The 18,406-nt window shown below is 47.1% G+C and overlaps 2 protein-coding genes across 3 annotated transcripts in view; both read left to right on the forward strand.

Moving 5' to 3' along the window:
• Window positions 1-226: 226 nt before the first annotated feature.
• sf3b2 (splicing factor 3b, subunit 2) lies at window positions 227-7,227 on the forward strand. Its single transcript, XM_084002987.1, has 21 exons — window positions 227-389; window positions 849-895; window positions 1,150-1,200; window positions 1,583-1,813; window positions 2,165-2,231; window positions 2,452-2,546; window positions 2,791-2,899; window positions 3,024-3,118; window positions 3,293-3,556; window positions 3,649-3,771; window positions 3,850-3,930; window positions 4,009-4,236; window positions 4,342-4,491; window positions 4,681-4,770; window positions 4,896-5,003; window positions 5,088-5,195; window positions 5,316-5,458; window positions 5,563-5,664; window positions 6,178-6,277; window positions 6,385-6,576; window positions 6,865-7,227. Exons 1-21 carry the CDS (start codon window positions 260-262, stop codon window positions 6,934-6,936), a joined length of 2,586 nt encoding a protein of 861 aa, XP_083859113.1. The 5' UTR covers window positions 227-259; the 3' UTR covers window positions 6,937-7,227.
• Window positions 7,228-10,276: 3,049 nt separating this feature from the next.
• pacs1 (phosphofurin acidic cluster sorting protein 1) overlaps window positions 10,277-18,406 on the forward strand; it is a 35,951-nt gene continuing 27,821 nt past the window's right edge. Inside the window, exon 1 of one of the 2 annotated variants that reach the window (XM_084002960.1) lies at window positions 10,277-10,810. In XM_084002960.1, the coding sequence (XP_083859086.1) occupies window positions 10,656-10,810 (155 nt within the window). In that variant the 5' untranslated portion in view covers window positions 10,277-10,655. The remainder of the gene's footprint in view (window positions 10,811-18,406) is intronic. The other variant, XM_084002959.1, reaches the window with a different exon arrangement.

Consider the following 18,406-nt stretch of genomic DNA (forward strand, 5'->3'; position numbering starts at 1 on the left):
ACTCCGAATACTGCAGCATGTTTTAGTACATGTATACTAAGCAATAATGAGTAATTATAGGGATATAAAGCGATATTCAAGGTGTAAACACGGTCATCTAGAGGCTATCACTTGTAAATGCAGCGTTCCTCCGTTCGGACTTCATGTCCCAGCAGGGAGTGCGGCAAGGTGCTTTTTTCCCCCGCCATGCTTTGCGCTGGTTCTGACGCTCTCGCGTGTCCTCCGCAGCCGCCGTTGTTCCATTGAGAGAACCTGAAACATGGCGTCCGACGGACCACCGGGCACCGAGTCCCTGCCATCCGATTTAGGCAGCGCTATTGCCGCGTTGAACACATGGAGCCACCCGGAGCTGCACGCCAAGCTGGCGGAGCTGGGAGCGCCCACGATGGGTAAGACAGACCCGGGGATGTGGGGGGGAAACGATCCGCGCACCGGAGGAAGTTCTCTGTTTAGCTAACTAGCGGCTAGGCGGTTAGCTAAACTAGCTAGCTAACAAAACGCAACACGTCCGTTGCAGTTTTGCTGAAGTTAGGCCCGCGGCGTGTTTACACTGTTTGAAATGAACATTCTGTACCACGTTATACGAGCAATTTAGCGATATAACGTGGTGAAAGTAGCACTAACAGCGCGTATGTCGTCCCGGAGGTAAGTAGCCCATTGATTTAGCTGTTAGCCCGCAGGCTAACTTCAACGAAGGACCAGGTAACGTTGAGTACTCAGTCAGCTAAAGTATTCAACATTGAAGGGGTTTAGACTCACAGAAGTGTCAGTACAATGTTATATAGTGCCTGTTGTTCACCGTAGAGTCTGTGTTTGTTCCTTTAATTAAGTGTTTCTGTCATATTTAGGACCCAGAGAGGAGCTGATTGACAGACTGAAGGGCTACATGATTCAGGTAAATGCAGAGTGAAGATGAGTGTCCACTCTTGGGTGTACTTTCTGTACTTTTCACTACCACAAAGCTGTCAAGGATGTTATTATTGAACAACTCCACATGACTAGATGGGGATAAAGTAGTCCCTTACACCTACATGCTTCTAACATAGTTCACAGTGTACAACTATTCGGACGTCTACCTCCTTAATGCAATCTACTTCTTTCTTTTTATTTTGCACAAAAGTATTCACCCATCTGTCCACTTTTCTGTAGACTGGGATCCTCCTCAGCAAACCCAATGATGACAAAGCAATGGGCCCCCAGGTAAATGTCACACATCCAATGGAAAACCTAGTCAAAATATTTAAATGTATCTTATTGTGTCACTATTTTCTCACATTGCTCCATTGTTTGTTTATGTGTACTATAGTAAATGATTACACATGCTGATGTTATCAGCTTAGTGTGTATTATGGAAATGTTGTGTATTAAAATGCACGTTTGCATACAACACCGTATTTTGAAAGTGTAATGAAGGTGCTATAAATGTGTAGCTCCATTGTTCCATGTCTAAAGGACGTTGTGTAAATACAATTCTAATTTGCATTTTATTTTCTTAGATGCTTAGTTTCCTTAGAAATACCGCGATGAATAAAGGCATGACACCAACCTGACTTCCTGTTCTCCTGTGTTTCCTCCTCTTCAGATGCCAGGTATCCCTCCCATGCCCCCCATGCCAATGCCACCCATGCCTCCTGGTATAGGCATGCTCCAGGCTATGAGCATGATGCCCGGAGGGCCCCCTCCACCCGGCATCCACATGGGCATGGAGCCCCCGGGATTGCCCCCTCCTGGGCTGTCGCAGGACGATCAGCTGAAGATGGCCCAGCACAGAGCAGCCATGGTGTTGCAGCAGGAGGAGAGAGCGAAGCAGCAGGTGAAGATTATTGACTACGTCATCAGTTTGTTGCTTTCAGCTTTTTCTGTCAAAGACCACACTGTGATCAGTCTGGGAACCTGTAGGAATAATTAAAAACAAAGTCTCGGAGCAGGAAAAGAGGGTGAAGCGGATATAGATAGTCCACCTCGCCAGGTAGACGTCACTTTGAGATTTGGAAAAAGTGCAACAATTCTTAGTGATGAGATTTTGGTACATTTCCAAATGTATAACCGTTAAAAAACAATCACTTAATCACAGTTAAGGTGCATTGATTTTTTCCCCTTATTTTCTGTTGCTCCTTTTTAAAAAAAATGAATTTTAATCCCATCTACTCTTCTTGTGTATCAGGCTGCAGTGATGATGGAACAGCAGGGTCCGGGGCCCCGAGCCATGGCTCCCGTCACCGCAGTGAGAAGTATGTTCTTGAGTCCGTTCATGTTTCTGACTCATGCCTGACTTTTATGTCACAATTTCATTCTTCCCAACTCATATTTGCAGTATGAGTGCGAGTTTCATCTGTACTTAGGGAGGTCTTGAGGTCTCCAGTGGGAATTTAAGGCAGACTTTAGCACACATTTTGTGTCGATGATCAAATCGTGAGGAATGTTTTACCGACTGCACTCGTCTTTTCGCAGTTTTGGATCCTCGTGGGCCGCTGCCTCCTGGTGTTAGTATGATGCCGACCCAGAAACAGAGGGTGCCGCCTCCTCCAGGGGAAGATAACAGAGAGGTAACAAGATGTTTTCTTATTTGTTTGTAAGTTGGAAGGCAAACTAGTAGTTCTTCCAACGATTTAATTTGAGGTTTCCGATTATTTTCTGTTGCTCAATCACACAGAATCCATATTAAAATTTAAAAAAACAGATTGATGAATTGACAAATGATTAGTTTTAGACTTCCAAAATATATCAAGTGTTCAAACGGGAGAGTACTGGTCCGGCATTCTCAGTTTTGTTTTTTTGCTTGCGTTCCAGATCTGGCAGAGCGAGGAGGTGAGCGTCAGTGGACCCAAGATCCCTCAAGCCCTGGAGAAGATCCTCCAGCTGAAGGAGATCAGACAGGAGCAGCTCACTGACCCTGCAGGTCCGTACAGCTGTTACTCAACGGACCGCCGGCATATTTCTCCGCTGGGATGTTATATATTATATTCAGGATGTGGTGGCATCAAGGTTTCTAATCTGATTGTCTGTTTCGGTTCTCACCCAAGAAGAGGAAGACGATGAAGCAGAGATGGACTTGAACAACTCTGCAGCTGTCATGTCTGAGACCGAAGACGACGACAGTCAGATCTCTAAGAAAGACGTAAGTACCATCCCACATGTGCACGTTCATATTTGCATGCAAACTGTAGGCCTTCTGATTGTGCTGCCTGTGTTGTATTCCCAAAGATAAACAAGTGCTGGAATGTTTTTACTACATAGTTTTTAGCTTATTTGAACTTCAGCGTTTGAATGAATGAACCAACCCTCCCCGCAGAAAAACCGCAGGCGCAGAAACCGCAAGAAGAAGAGCAAGAAGAAGCGAGCCCTGGAGAAGAAGGAGCAAGCGGAGCAGCAGCAGGAGAAGGAGCAGGAGAAGAAGAAGGAGGGCGGCGACAAAGAGAAGGAGAAGGACAAAGACAAGGAGAAGGACAAAGACAAAGACAAGGAGCCCGAGGTGGAGATCGAGTACATCACGGAGGAGCCGGAGATCTATGACCCCAACTACATCTTCTTCAAGAGGATCTTTGAGGCATTCAAGGTGGCTACAGAGCACAGCTGACTCACCCGGGAGAAGAGTATTCATATGGCTTTCAGGCGTGTTATGGCATGCTTTTGTGTCTTCTCTCGTAGCTCACTGATGATGTGAAGAAAGAGAAGGAGAAGGAGCCGGAGAAGGCGGAGAAGCAGGAGACGGCCGTGCTGCGGAAGAAGGGCTTTGAGGACGAGAAGAAAGACAGCGACGATAGCGATGAGGTTTGGATGCTTCCTTCTGTTAGGAAAATGGGACGTTTTGTCGACATGTAAAACATTTAAAACCTGTTTCATGTGCAGGATATGAGACCAGACGTACCTAAACTGTCAAAGAAGAAGCTTAGGAGGATGAACAGGCTGACTGTGGCGGAACTCAAACAGGTACGTTAACAGTCGGGACAGTTTTTCTAAAAGGAGTTTCAGTGCAATTGAATGACCTTTCATCTCTTCCTGTCTCAGCTGGTGGCTCGTCCAGACGTGGTGGAGATGCACGACGTGACGGCACAGGAGCCCAAGCTGCTGGTCCACCTCAAGGCGACCAGGAACACGGTGCCGGTGCCCCGCCACTGGTGCTTCAAGAGGAAGTATCTGCAGGGCAAGAGGGGTATCGAGAAGCCTCCGTTCGAGCTCCCGGACTTCATCAAGAAAACTGGTATCCAGGAGATGAGGGAGGCCCTGCAGGAGAAGGTACGCCAGAGTGATATTCTCCCAGCTGCTCCTCTCCACTTTTCTTTGATCTTCACATTCCGATGTTGCTTCTTCTTCATTTTTTTGTTAATTTTCCGTTTCCAGGAGGACGCCAAAACAATGAAAACCAAAATGAGGGAGAAGGTCCGTCCCAAGATGGGAAAGATCGACATCGACTACCAGAAGCTCCACGACGCCTTCTTCAAATGGCAGATCAAACCCAAACTCACCATCCACGGAGACCTTTACTACGAGGTACTGGACCCCGAGAATGAAGCCATTCATCTTACCCGTGGGTCAAATATGTCCCGCGGGGATAAAAGGCGTTTTTGTTATTGCTCCATGGCCATCGCCCTGGTCGGGAAATGAATAGTGAGCGCTGCACGCTGCCTTTTTAAAAGGTCATCCGAGTGACCCGCTGTGTGTGTTTTTGTGTCTCTGCAGGGGAAAGAGTTTGAAACGCGTCTGAAAGAGAAGAAGCCCGGCGATCTGTCTGATGAGCTGCGTATCGCTCTGGGCATGCCAGTCGGACCTGTAAGATCCACTAAGATTCTCTGAAAACAGACACAGATTCTAAATGATGAGACTTGTTTTTGTAAAACACAGTATTAAAAAATACATACTTGCGGGTCAGTGAGCTCATGTCTCTCCTTCCCCAGAACGCCCACAAGGTGCCCCCTCCGTGGTTGATAGCCATGCAGAGGTACGGCCCCCCTCCCTCCTACCCCAATCTCAAGATCCCCGGACTCAACTCCCCCATCCCCGATGTGAGTACCTGATCTGTGAACGTGTCGGCATGTTAAGTTGTGTTTGTGGTCCTCACCGTCTTCATCCTCTCGCTGCCTTGTCAGAACTGCACGTTCGGTTATCACGCCGGCGGCTGGGGGAAGCCGCCAGTCGACGAGATGGGCAAACCTTTGTACGGCGACGTGTTCGGGACCAACGCTACAGACTTCCAGGTCAGGACACACACACACACACTCGTGTAATTTGTAAGATGTTCTTCACAGTCTAAATGTTTGCACGTGCGGGCGGATACGTCTAATATGTGTCTGACACTGTGTCGAATGTGTGATCAGGCCAAAGCGGAGGAGGAGGAGGTGGATCACGCACCCTGGGGAGAACTGGAGCCTTCAGACGAGGAGTCCTCGGAGGAAGAGGAGGAGGAGGAGAGCGACGAGGAGAAACCAGACGAAACCGGATTCTTCACACCAGCAGACAGGTAAGCATGGCAAACTGTGGGCTCAAAGAAGTCAACACACACACACACACTTCCTACACACTGTAATGCTGGATCACGCCTGGTTAAACTCGACTGTGTTTCAGCGGCCTGATCACCCCCGGAGGCTTCTCATCAGTCCCCGCCGGCATGGAGACCCCGGAGCTGATTGAGCTGAGGAAGAAGAAAATCGAGGAGGCCATGGACGGGTGAGCAACCCGCTGTTTTTATTCCCACATTTACTCCCTCGATCGCTGCTTTGATTCACGACGTGCTACAAACGGAGCGAGCGTTTCACATTTCACTCTCAAGTTAATGGGTTCATCGAAAGGGCTTCGAATATGAGAAAATCAAAAAACATTTATGAAACATTAACATCTCTATAGAAATGGTGCTTTTATAGTTGATCCAACTTAAAATTGTGTGGAAAAAAATGTCTTTACACCGACTGTAGTTCTTAAGTGTTAGTTTGTTCCCTTTTAAACAGAATGACCAAACATGCAACAACAACAAACTGCTGCAGTCAAATGTCGATATAGAATTCAGTGTCAACATTATAAACATATCTTCAATCTCTATTTCATACAGTTTAAATCTTTGTCAGTATAAGCTAACAGCTAATATCGAAGCAGGAAGGATTAATCTGTAACCAACAATCATTTATAGATATTGTCCAGTTCATTTCGACATAAATGACGTTCTCTTGGCTCTCGTTTCCATAGCAACGAGACGCCACAGCTGTTCACGGTGCTCCCAGAGAGACGAACTGGCCCCGTCGGAGCCGCCATGATGGCCTCAACCCACATCTACGACGTGTCGGGGGTAAGACGGCTGTTTTTGTTTGTTCGGTAGGTGTTTTCTGAACGCAACGAGCTGTCTGTAATTCCTCCGTCTCTCCCCCTCTCGTTTCTCCTCCCTGCTGCCTTCAGACCATGCAAGGTCGTAAGGCGGGCGGAGGGCAGGAGTCCCAGGGCGTGGAGGTGGCCCTGGCCCCCGAGGAGCTGGAGCTGGACCCCATGGCCATGACGCAGAAGTACGAGGAGCACGTCCGAGAACAGCAGGCCCAGGTGGAGAAGGAGGACTTCAGCGACATGGTGGCCGAGCACGCCGCCAAACAGAAGGTACGCAGACAAATCACTGCTTTCCATCGGGATTTCAAAGGCAGCGATGTGTCAGAGTGAAAGAAAAGCTACATGTGTATTTATAATAAGCAGTGGCATCATTAGAAATGGAACAGTTGGTGATATTAAAGCCTCATCTGATGAACGGATCATGCTTATGTAGGAAAACAGAAACCGTGACTCCTTGAGCGTTTTTTATTTAGAACCTAAAGGAAAGTAGGAGGTAGTGTGGTAGTCATCCCCTGACTCATTTCTCCTCCTCCTCCTCCTCTCCTTGTCACCGTGCAGCAAAAGAAGAGGAAGGCCCAGCCACAGGACACGCGAGGCGGCGCCAAGAAATACAAGGAGTTCAAGTTCTAGAGCACAAACGGCGAGGCGATGAGCGTCGACGGCAAAACGAACGGGGAAGAGCTGTGCTCGCATTTTTATCTTTGGAGGATGCAGACGTCAACCATCTGTTTGACAAGTAACCGTGAAGTTTCTTCCTTTTTTTTTTTTTATAAATAGACACCGCTTATGTGATGTCATACGAGAACCATGTTTCCTCCGTTTCACCCCGACGTTTTACATCTTGATCGTTTTTTTCATCGTAACCCTGTCTTTTCTGTTTGTTTGTTTCTTTTTTTTGTAAATAAATGAATGAGGACGAGAGTTCACGACTGTTTCTATTTCACCGCTTGCATTAGATGATCACGTGCTGGTGGTTAAATACAAGGTTACTGCCAAGTCTGAGTCAGCTGATCCACTCACAAGCAGAGGAAGTACAGGCTGAAAGCAGAGAGCTCTCACTCTGCACCTTATTTGCCGGTATAATTTAGAAGTCTGTTTTCTGACCATTTCTTAAAGGAATAGTTCGACATGTAAATTGTTTAAATTATATGGTACAGAATGAGAACAGGCCATTTTTCATTCAACACATGCAAGGGTTATCTCGTGTCAAGCAGCTCGGTTGCTACGGCAACGCTGACTCGTTCATGACCACAAAACAATGCAGACTCCTTCGCTAATTGTCCTGCGGCTGCGGTTCACGTCTCCACCGCCGGGGGGCAGCAGAGGACGCCGTGCGCCGCAGTCACCTGACCGCGTGGGAAGCACAGTGACCTAAATAGCTGCAGCAGCAGCCACATGTTGACTCGGTCACCAGTGCACGAGCTCTCACGCACGCGCACGCAGGGAGTGACAGCCTGTGCGAAAATCAAAAGCTTTTTTTTAATACTAGGGGAAGTTTTTCACAGTGACACCTCTAGTGAGTGGCTTGTGGAGGAAATTACATCATCTCTTGTCCTCCCCCTCTCATTGGTTCATTGTTTTTGTTAATTGGTTAATAATTCCACTCATTTTTCAAGCAAAAAAATCATATCACTTAGGTTATAATAGGCATTCAATAGACAAACAATTACTCCATTAATCCCCCCAAAAATAAAGAAAATAATCATTAATTACAGCCCTTATATGTATGAAGTTGTGTGTTTTTTGTTGCCAAATATTGCAAATACAGAGAGAAGTAATGAGTTGGCTGCTGGTCAAACAAAGTTGAAGAATAATAGTGCAAATAATCAAAAAATGTTAGATGGTAGATCTCTGTATAGTGTAATTAATGTCAGTATGAATTTATTTGAGTTAGACATCAGGCTTTTGGGGCCTGTGCAGTGTTACTTGGCAGATTTGGGCCACTGTGTTTTAAAAGCAAAAAAAAAGCAACCTCAGATTATCCCGAGACTTATTGTTTTAATCTGCTTGTTTCTAATCTCTTTATCAGTGGCGGAGCCTGCATGGTGGCGAGAAAAGCGCGTTAAAAAGAGCAGGCGTAAGAGCGAGGGACGGACACAAAGCAGAGAGTCTGCGTGGTTTTAATTCCAGCTCAGCAGTGAACCGGCTCATTTGTAGTGATTGTTGCCCCTCCAGTCTGAGAGGCAGCTTTTCTTTTGTTGGGACAGGATATTGAACCCACAAGACACTGCTTCTGCCTCTCTTAATACATTAAAACCACAGAACAGCGAGGAGGGAGCCGTCTCATCACCTACGATGCTTCATGATGTGTGTAAGAAGTCATAAAAGCAGATATTTTTAGTAAAAAATAAAGTGATTTTTATATAAAAAAAAAAGAGAAGCAGCATCAGAGAAAATCCCACTTCATCAGCATGCAAATGACAATGTAATGTTCTTTTTAACCAAATCATTAGATGTGGATTTGACTTCACTGAAGCTCCTAAATATTTATTGCTGGCCTTATATTACTACTATATATTACTACTATATATTATACTGTTAAATGCTTCCAGTTGTCATAAAAGTGTACTTTTGACCATAAACACTTAACAGAATGGCCTTATTTTGTAGCGTTTGTATGTTTTTGCTCTAAAATGCTAAAGTGCTTGAATGCAAAATGTATTAGTGGCTGCTTATGTTGTTATCATCCACTCAGTAGTCATATTTCCGACAGCCCCTGAATGTAGCAGACTAGTCCACATCCATAACATCGCTGTAACGTTTCCCCCAGTTGGTGTAAAACCATAGGCTATCAGGCACGTTTACAGCTGAGATAATCTGCCAATAACAGAAACTGTGACGTCAGCGCAGTGATTAGATCATATGAAAACGGGGTTTCCCCTCCACACGTCAGGGTGTCATAATGACACCCGGGAGGAATATACCAGTCAGCAGGTTCACCGCATGAACCGGTTTTGCATTTTTGTTGTTGTTGTATTCGCCTTCCTTCACAACGGCTGGAGGAAGGTATGTGCCTGTGTGCGCATGCGCAAGTGGATCCGGCGGCTCCGGTGAGTGTACCACGTGGGCCTGCAATAAGGCAATGGGCGGCTGGTGTGAGGGCATAAAGCAGAGAATGATGGGTCAATATTGGCTCTGCGGCTTCATCGGTTTGAATCAATGCGATTGTAAAGACGTTGATTGGTTTTTCTAATGATAACCATGATATAGAAAATATATTCGTTATTGAATGTGACATGTGGAAGGTTTTTTTTTCTTTCACAATGGGTGTCAACTGGCTCATTAATGGGGTCAGAGTTCACATGGCAACGCTAGTTTTTTTGCTTCATTTGCATGTTCATAGTAACGTTAGTCCAGAGGATACACCATGCATTGCATGTTGTAAATAATAAACTGTTAAACAGTAACTATAACAGTCCAGAGTGTAAGAAATAGGACGACAAACACGATATACTGCAACCATACACGTGAGTGTGTTACAAAATAAACAACTAGTTGAGATAATATTCTATTGAAATAATACATAAATATAATATATATATATTAATATATATACAGAATATATTACATTATTTGCTTCAACATTATAATATTATTTAGAATATTTCTAAAAATAAGTAATGGATATGCACTACAAAAAGGAGTCCAATACAATATTTGAAATAATTATATATATATAATAATTTCAATATATATATATATAAAAAAAATCCTTGAATATATATATATATATATATATATATATATATATATATATATATATATACCGTATATATATATATATTGAAGGATTTTTAAAAGAACACAGCAACATAACCACAGCACACTATTGGTCAGCCCCTTTCTGTCTCGCGCTCGCTCTCTCTCTCCCTCGCGCTCGCTCGCTCTCTCTCTCTCTCCCTCGCGCTCTCTCCCTCGCGCTCGCTCGCTCGTGCTCTACGTCCTCTCCGAAGAGGCGTAGCTCGTCGCGTTCTCTGCTCATTGTGCGACTACGACGAGAGAAATTTCCGCTTCCTGCACCGAGAAGCAGAAAACACCTCCGGACCGACGCGGAGTCGGTTCGCGGGCAGCGGGAGGACGCGCAGACGAGACGCGGGGAATCGCCTCCTCGCCTCCGGGCTTCGAAACTCCCAACGACGGCGATGTTTTCACTATCAGGCGGCGATTAGCACCACGCAGACCGGACCAACTTTCCTCTGCCACACCGGAGCGGCAACGCGTCTGCACCACCCGGAGCTTAAAAAACAAATAAAGCCGAGAAAGGGACAACACAGGCGGAGCAGGCAGGCTACTCCGGGGTTTTCCTCCTCCCCCAGCCCCGTCTGAAAGCCCGTCTCCAGCCTGCCAGGATGTCGGAGCGAGGAGGGCTCCCGCGGACTGGGGGCGTCCCGTCGCCGCACATGCAGCCCTCCAAGCCGGTCAGCATCACCTCCAACCGGCCGGTCCACATGAACCTGTACGCTACCTGGGAGGTGGACCGCTCCTCGCCCAGCTGCGTGCCGAGGTATGTGAAAGAGGGGGGGGGGGGGGGGCGAGCATGACTTACCATTTTTACCATTTGTGTATGTGAGGGGGCTGTGAATGAAGCTGTGTTTACACGACAGGCAAAGCACCCATGGGTGCCTATTTGAAAAGCCTCATATGATGTGATTGTTGCTATAATAAGCCTTTTATTTGCTGTAATTGTTATATTTTGGAGCATTTTAGCCCCTTTAGGACCCCCAGTTTGACTCCCACCAGGCTGGCTTTTTACAACCCTATATAGATATCACTGGCTATAAAGACTGTGTGTGTTTGAGGGGGGGGGGGGCTGCAGCCATTTCCCCCTCCAGTAGATCAGCTGTTACCCATGAGATCAACGCAGACACAAAGATTGATGAGGCTTGCTGTCATCGTTCTGTATCCAGACGTGACATCGGATGCTGTGATGAATTGGTTTGTGGGAGGAGGAGGGACATGGTGGAAGGGGGGGGCGTGGATCATTTCTGATCAAACCGTCTGCCCGTTTTCTTGAGAATTGCGAGCTGCGACGGCGTGAGAGTTGTTGGCGTTGATGTGGACAATGCAGCAAGGTCACGGTCGGGCGACCCCACCTCATCCCCACCTTTTTAGCCCCAAACAAAGACCTTCAAAGAGGCTTCTTTGTTCAGGAAAAGGGCAGCTGGCTGCCGTGTGTCACGCTGGTTTGACCTGGTTCATCTGTTAGGTTGGATGCCCCTTCCTCATCTGTGACGCCGTGGTCATGTCTGCGATCATGAGTCAAGGTCAAGGGTTAACCGGCGAGACCGGTGACTCTGAGAAGATGATAAACTCCTTCACCTGTTAAACCGAATCTGCAAAACTTTTTGCAGAACTGCATCCTCCCAGATGTTAAGCCAATTAGTGGTAATAAAGCATGCTGGTAATAAAAACAACGCTTCATTCAAAGCTCACATGCTGCTTCCTAAAGAGAGAGAAAAAAAAGAAGCTGCTGCTGGTTTAGAAGCGAAGCCTCGAGGGTATGTTTCGCCCGCCTCTTTAACATTTTGCCAATGTGCGCCATGTGCTCGTGAATAAACGATGCAGTCTTTTATTTTGGAGCCGCCGACATGAATAAAACATCCATTGTTAGCCTACGTTTTAAATATCTTTCCACCTGACCTTCTCCTCCGAGACGCAGATGATTACCCCTCCTTGTGTTTGCGTGCTTAACGTCCACGGACGATTTAGAATATCATTCGGGGCCGCCGTGCTTTGAATTGTGATTTTTTTTTTTTTTCACCCTATCCTCTCAGCAGGCGTCACAGTCCGTCAAATATCTTCGCTTTCACCGCAGTTGCAGCAACAGAGAGTGACTTGCAGAGCCAGGGAGAGAGAAAAAAAGGGGGGGGGGGGGGAGGGTAACAGAGGATGGGAGTGGGAGACGGCTCTGTCATCTTCATTTAAATCCCATTTCTCACACGAGCAGAAGGCAATTCTCAGAAATGGTGCGACTAATCTTCCACGATTGCTCTCGAAGTCTGTTTGTTGCTCAATCTCTGTTGCTGCAAGAAGGACTTCTCTTCACCCTCACCCCCTTCCTCCCCCCCCCCCCCCCGTTTAGCAGAGGTGTTGTTCCTCTAACCTCTTCCTGTCGACTCAAAATGCCACTCGGCATGCCGTTCAGGACAGGATTCGCCCCTGGCAGCCGCGAAAACGCCCCAAAACTCGGCTGCCTTCACTTCAAATTCATCAAGAGAGAGATATGACGACTTGTGGGTTTGTTTTTTGTGTCGGGGAGTAACAGGAAACACTCGAGCGTGAGATAACGACGTGCAACTTGTTGGCAGCCACTTTTATTTTGAAGGGCACCCTTCCTCGTATCCATCAGCGAAGGTCATCTCAGCCTTCGGCTCTCCTGACCTTTTGATTCTGTTGTTTACTACGGAGCTCCAGCAGCGCTGACCCTCGCTTTCTGCATCTAAACAACCCCGCCGGCGAGTACAGTGGCCGCTCTGTGGGCCTGGCGGAGCCCCACCTCCCCCCCCCGTACAGAGGTTGCAGTGAATGCGTGCGTCCTCAGGTGGATTTGCCCCGTCAGGTGGAATGTGGACGGCGTTCACACCACAGATGGTTCGGATTCCAGCGCGCGGCGGAGTTTAGTTAAAGCCTCCTTGTGTCGGGTATTCCAGGAATGAGCCCCCGTCGCAGAGCTCCTCGCCGTGCATTATTAACGAAGGTATCCACACAGAGCCGGGGGGGAGGAGGGGGGAGGAGGGAGGAGGGAGGGGGAGTCCCATGATTCAGCTCCATAGATGGATGCCGGCTCTGTGCTCTGTTGTGAGCCACGAGTGAGCGGGGGGGGGGGGAGGCTCGACCGCAAATCTGTGGACAATTTGGACTATAGTGTTTTCTTGTGATGCATGACCTCTGACCCCTCTCATGATTTAAAAAATCAGCAAGTAAGCCCCAGAACTCTAAACAAACCTTTGACTAATCCAGGCTAACTGTTTCCCCCCGCTTCCACTCTTTATGCTAAGCTAAGCTAATCATCGGCTGCCTCTAGTTGAGCCGTGTTTCTCTTCTCATCAAGATCTTTGCAAGAAACAAAAACGAGCGTTTTTCTTCCAATTTTTCTTCAGCGATCATTTCAAGGACCACGTAAAATAAAAAAATTAAAATGTTAATTTGTTCATTTGCTGCTGGATTTCCTCTTGTAATCAAAGAAACAACCTGAAAACAGAACTCTGTTGTGCTTCACCACCAGAAAATTGCGAGTGATTGCTTTTACAATCAGGAGATGAACGATAATGTGAACCATAATCCAAGATGTGAGAGATTCTTAGCAGCCAGTTCAAGCACATCATAGTAATCTGCATTTTAACATCAATCAGGACAGAAAATAAAAATAACGAGACTTCTAACATCTCTAATGTTTCACCAGGCGCCATCTTGGCCGACTTCTAAATATGAAAAAGCCTCCAAAAAGGCAGCGTAATAATAACAAAAATATTAATAATCAACACAATTACAATAGGGCCTTCGCTGTATGGGATTTGAACCCTAACAATGTGGTGGTTTGTAATGTTTGAGAGCCAGCAGGTGTAACGAGAATGAGTGAAATCAGAGCGGCGGCCGTCGTAACGAACACCGCAGGAACGCAGGATGCCCTGAATTATACATCGTGCATTTGTTGGAGCCGTTTGCTTTAATTGGCCGGCAACATAATAGCGTGGACTCGTTCCTCGAGTGTCAGCATTACATTATATATCACACACAGACACACACACACACACACACACACACACACGCGGGTAGTCGTGTTCATTAAGGAGCATTAAGGCAGATACGAGAGTTTAAAGTGCTTCACCCTGACGTTTCACCATTTGTGATAAAAAGCCGTCCGACCTCAAGCCTCAGACAGCGATCGGGAGATAACGACACGCCTTCATCCCTTTTAATGATTTGTTTTCCCGACGGCTTGCGGAGAGCCTCAGGAATGCATTTCTACTCGTATTATTCGTACGGAACGATACGTTTGCAAGTCTGGAGAGTGTTTCCATGTTGTGTCAGAAGCTTGAAGGCTGGCAGGCGGTTTATAAAAGCTGCTAACCCACTCAGCCTGAATAGAGGTCTTCCTGAGAATATCGTTGGCGGGATGATGCTGTCGGTTTCGAGGCATCGGGGGTTGGACTTGGTCTTGGTCGTTATAGTTACAGCCGGTATTTTATGAGTGTAGTTGTGTGTGATGAGTGTAGTTGTTGTTGAGCAGTGTCGTTGTGGTGGATTTAGGCCGTAACACTGCTGTGATCTGGGGAAGGCCTTTGTTACGGTGCAGGTTTGAGCTCCCCTGGCAGTGATTTCACACACACACACACACACACACACACACACACACACACACACACACAGATCCCCATTTCCAAGGTGCGGTGACACCTATTCACGGACAATGTCACCGGCATATGCTCCGCTGTCATCTAATGTGTTATAAACAAGGACCGCCGCGGCATCCGGTTACATAAAAGGACGCGCTGCGAGGGGAAAACACACACACACACACACACACGGCGGATAACGCCGTGACAAAGCATTTTTCCGACATAATCTCATTTTCAGCCGAACGCTGAGGTAAAAACGAAACATTTCCAGTGTGTTTACAGTTTGAGCATCCCAAACTGTCGAGGGAGGAAAACTATTATCATGCAAACGACTCAAAATGCTACGATTCTGGAAGTCGCACACACACATACAAAGACACGACATAAACCGCATCGGGACTAAACAAACCCCGACAGCAGCTACATGGCCGCTGCTGTAGATGCACGTCGGCCATGCAAATGATGTGTGCTCATGTCTGTAATCCCCTGCAGCTCAGGTTACTCACCCTTTCTGCCGGGTGTTCATAACACAAGCTTGTAATGCACTTAACACAGATTGACCTTGACACGGTGGCCGTCGGGATAACGCTCATTTATTGACATTTCCTCACGTTGCCGGACGTCGTCCTGGTGCTCTGTTATGGGATTGTAGGAGTGTGATTTATGGCGTTTTTATGGCACTTTTTATTTGACGACGGAAAGCCGGCTGGAGCTCGTTTCTGAGATAACAATGTGTTTTTCTCCAGGTGTGTCATCGATTTGATTTATCTAATCTACGCTCGTCTGTTTGGATAGCATTGAACCCGACCTGCCAGGTAGTTTGTAACACAGAAGCCGCCGTTTGGATGATTGGATGAATCGTCTGTCAATCCGTTGCTATTGCAGAATCCAGCTACGGGTCATTTAATTGGCAATAAAGCAAAATGTCCAATAATCTATGGAACTAATTAACACCAAAACAACAAGAACAACTAAAATAAAGAGAACCGCAATGGAGAAAACGATCCTTCAGCCCCGCTGGGATCGCCGTGTCGAGGCACGTGCGGCTCTGATTGGCCGATAAGCAGGAAGCTTAATACGATTGCCCACTCAGATAGCGGTTTCCTGTTCCTGCAGTAGCGCGGGACGGCGAGCGGCGATGGCATTGTCTCTCCCTCCCGCGGTCAAGCTAAACTGGATTAGACGGGTGCCCTGCTCATTAATCTGTAATCGCTCTGGAGAAGGGTCATTTATATTAGCGTGTGTGTGTGTGTGTGTGTGTGTGTAATGGACACACAGAATAGGCTTGCAAGCCTTTTTTTTCTTTTCTTTTTTACTTTCCCTCAGCACCAGCACTTTCTTATCTGGTCTCTTGGGTCACATGATCAGTCCAGCAGGACTAGAAGGAGGGGGGGGGGGGGGGGGGATTGGACGACAGCCCTGTACTCTAGATAACGAAGTGCAAACATGATTAGCCAACAACGCTGACTTTTATAAAAATAAATATATATATCTATGTAATTCAGCCCTTGAATGCTGCCTCAAACATGCTTGTTATTGTGTGTGTGTGTGTGTGTGTGTGTGTGTGTGTGTGTGTGTGTGTGTGTGTGTGTGTGTGTGTGTGTGTGTGTGTGTGTGTGTGTGTGTGTGTGTGTGTGTGTGTGTGTGTGTGTGTGTATATAAAGGCTGATTCTGCCCTCCTTAGGAAGTAGCAGGCCTCGGCGTGTCCTCGCCTACGGCTGTGGGAAGTAGAGCAAGACGGAAAGAGACGGGGGAGAGAGAGGGAGGGAGGGAGAGCGAGGCTGGAACAGAATGAGGGGAGAGAGAGAGAGAGAGGGATGATGGAAAGCATGGGAGAGAGCAAGAGGTCACTTTATGATGTTTTTATAACACATGAGAGACACCTCAGCTTCTGTGTTGATGTGAGTTTATAAACCTGCATCTGGTCAACACTGATTATTAAAGCATTTAATAGAAATAAACAGAGGATTGTGTCTTTATGGACAACAGTGTATAATTATAATCCAAAACTTGTTCATTAGCCGTCCTCCTTACTTACAGTACAGCCACTCAAATAGTGTAATAACAACAATAAACAACAGCTGGCTGGTTAGCTCGCTGGCTATGAAGCTGCACTGGTTACAGTTTCTATTCTGCACTCGTCAAAAGAACAGAACAAACACTTCAATGCCCGTTACAGTCCACTATAGTATTTATGTGTGTGTGTGTGTGTGTGTGTGTGTGTGTGTGTGTGTGTGTGTGTGTGTGTGTGTGTGTGTGTGTGTGTGTGTGTGTGTGTGTGTGTGTGTGTGTGTGTGTGTGTGTGTGTGTGTTATTGTTTGTTGGTGCTTTTTCCCATCGAACGCCGCCTTCAGCGGTGTCATTTACAGTATCTGTTTGGCAGCACTCGAATCAGTGTCTGGGGCCGACCTTGCACTTAAATGGTGTGTGTGTGTGTGTGTGTGTGTGTACAAGTGTGTGTGTGTGTATGTGTTTGTGTGTACACAAGTGTGTGTGTGTTTGTGCCTTCTTCCTGCTTTACTGTCTCGAAATATCCCCGTAAGCTTCGCAGAGTGCAAATCGTCTTGCCTCACCTCGCCACTTGCATCAAACAGCACTTTGCTGTGTGTTTGTGTACAAGTGTGTGTGTGTACAAGTGTGTGTGTGTGTGTGTGTGTGTGTTCTCGCTTCAGGCGACGTGTCGGCTCGTGTCAGCAGGCTGAGAGAGACTGTGGAGGGGAGCAGCAGAGGAGAGAGGCGTCTTCAGGGCACCGGAGGAAGAAGAGATTAATGATGAAGGAGGAGGGTGACTCCAGACGTCCGGCGTCCTCTCAGATTTTTTTTTCTTGACGCGTGAATGACGGGGACGGACGTGTCATCGTTGATCCGTCTGTAGATTCATTCCTGGTTCCCTCAGTCTGAGAAACGTCCAGAAACGTTTGATGAAACGCCCGCCGCCGCCGCCTCCTCAGAGCCGACTTCAAAGGGCTCGCTTCGTCACGGTCGGGGAAGCAGACGTTCATTCTTTCATCGTGGATATATTTAACGTTATTGATTATTCACGCTACAAAGTGTCTTTGAGTAAACGGCATCTCCGTCTGCTAAATGCACGTAAAAATCACAGAGGTCGCGCTGAGAAAATGGTGAATGACCTTGTGTGTCATCATGAGACGGGGCGGGGAGAACAGGTAGATTAAAGCGAGAAGGGGAGGAGCCTAATGTGAGAAGTCAAGGAGGGTGAGAGCAGAGAATGGGGCTCGAGTGGATGAAGGTGAGACGAGGAGGAGGAGGAGATGTGAGCTGAATTAGACTCTGGATTATCTTTTCTTTCCTCCTCTCCTCCTTTGTTTTCCTCGCCTCCATCCGTCTCCTTTCATCCGCCGTCTCCCCACCGAGTCAGACGTCGGCCAAATCTCTTTAATCCCGGGGAATGCCCCTCGTCTTGTCCATACCTCAGCCCTCTTCTTCCTCACGATGCCACCAGTACATCTCACCCCCACCTCCTCCTCCTCCTCCTCCTCCAGCTGTGATGGATCTGCTGCCACGAGGGCCGTCTCACCTCCGCTGCCATTGTTTTTACCGGAGCGGTCGACACCCACGGTGCCGTTCCGGCTGCTGTTAGGAACGACAGCCGGTAATAAATGATGGATTAAAGCCGTTTGGCTGGAAGTCTGCAGTTTAATGTGTGTCCTTTTCGCCGAGCCAAGACATCAATATAGACATGCAGGAAAGACACTCATTAGGTTTGGTGCAATATGGTGATTATTGAAATATAAAAGCTG

This window comes from Eutrigla gurnardus (genome assembly GCF_963514095.1).
Source record: "Eutrigla gurnardus genome assembly, chromosome: 23".
NCBI lineage: Eukaryota > Metazoa > Chordata > Actinopteri > Perciformes > Triglidae > Eutrigla > Eutrigla gurnardus.

Bases quoted from the DNA above. Each gene is read 5' to 3' on its own strand.
- sf3b2 (XM_084002987.1), top strand. From the start codon at position 260: ATGGCGTCCGACGGACCACCGGGCACCGAGTCCCTGCCATCCGATTTA. The intron at 2,547-2,790 runs GTAACAAGATGT...CTTGCGTTCCAG, and splicing joins CAGGGGAAGATAACAGAGAG to ATCTGGCAGAGCGAGGAGGT. The intron at 5,196-5,315 runs GTCAGGACACAC...ATGTGTGATCAG, and splicing joins CCAACGCTACAGACTTCCAG to GCCAAAGCGGAGGAGGAGGA.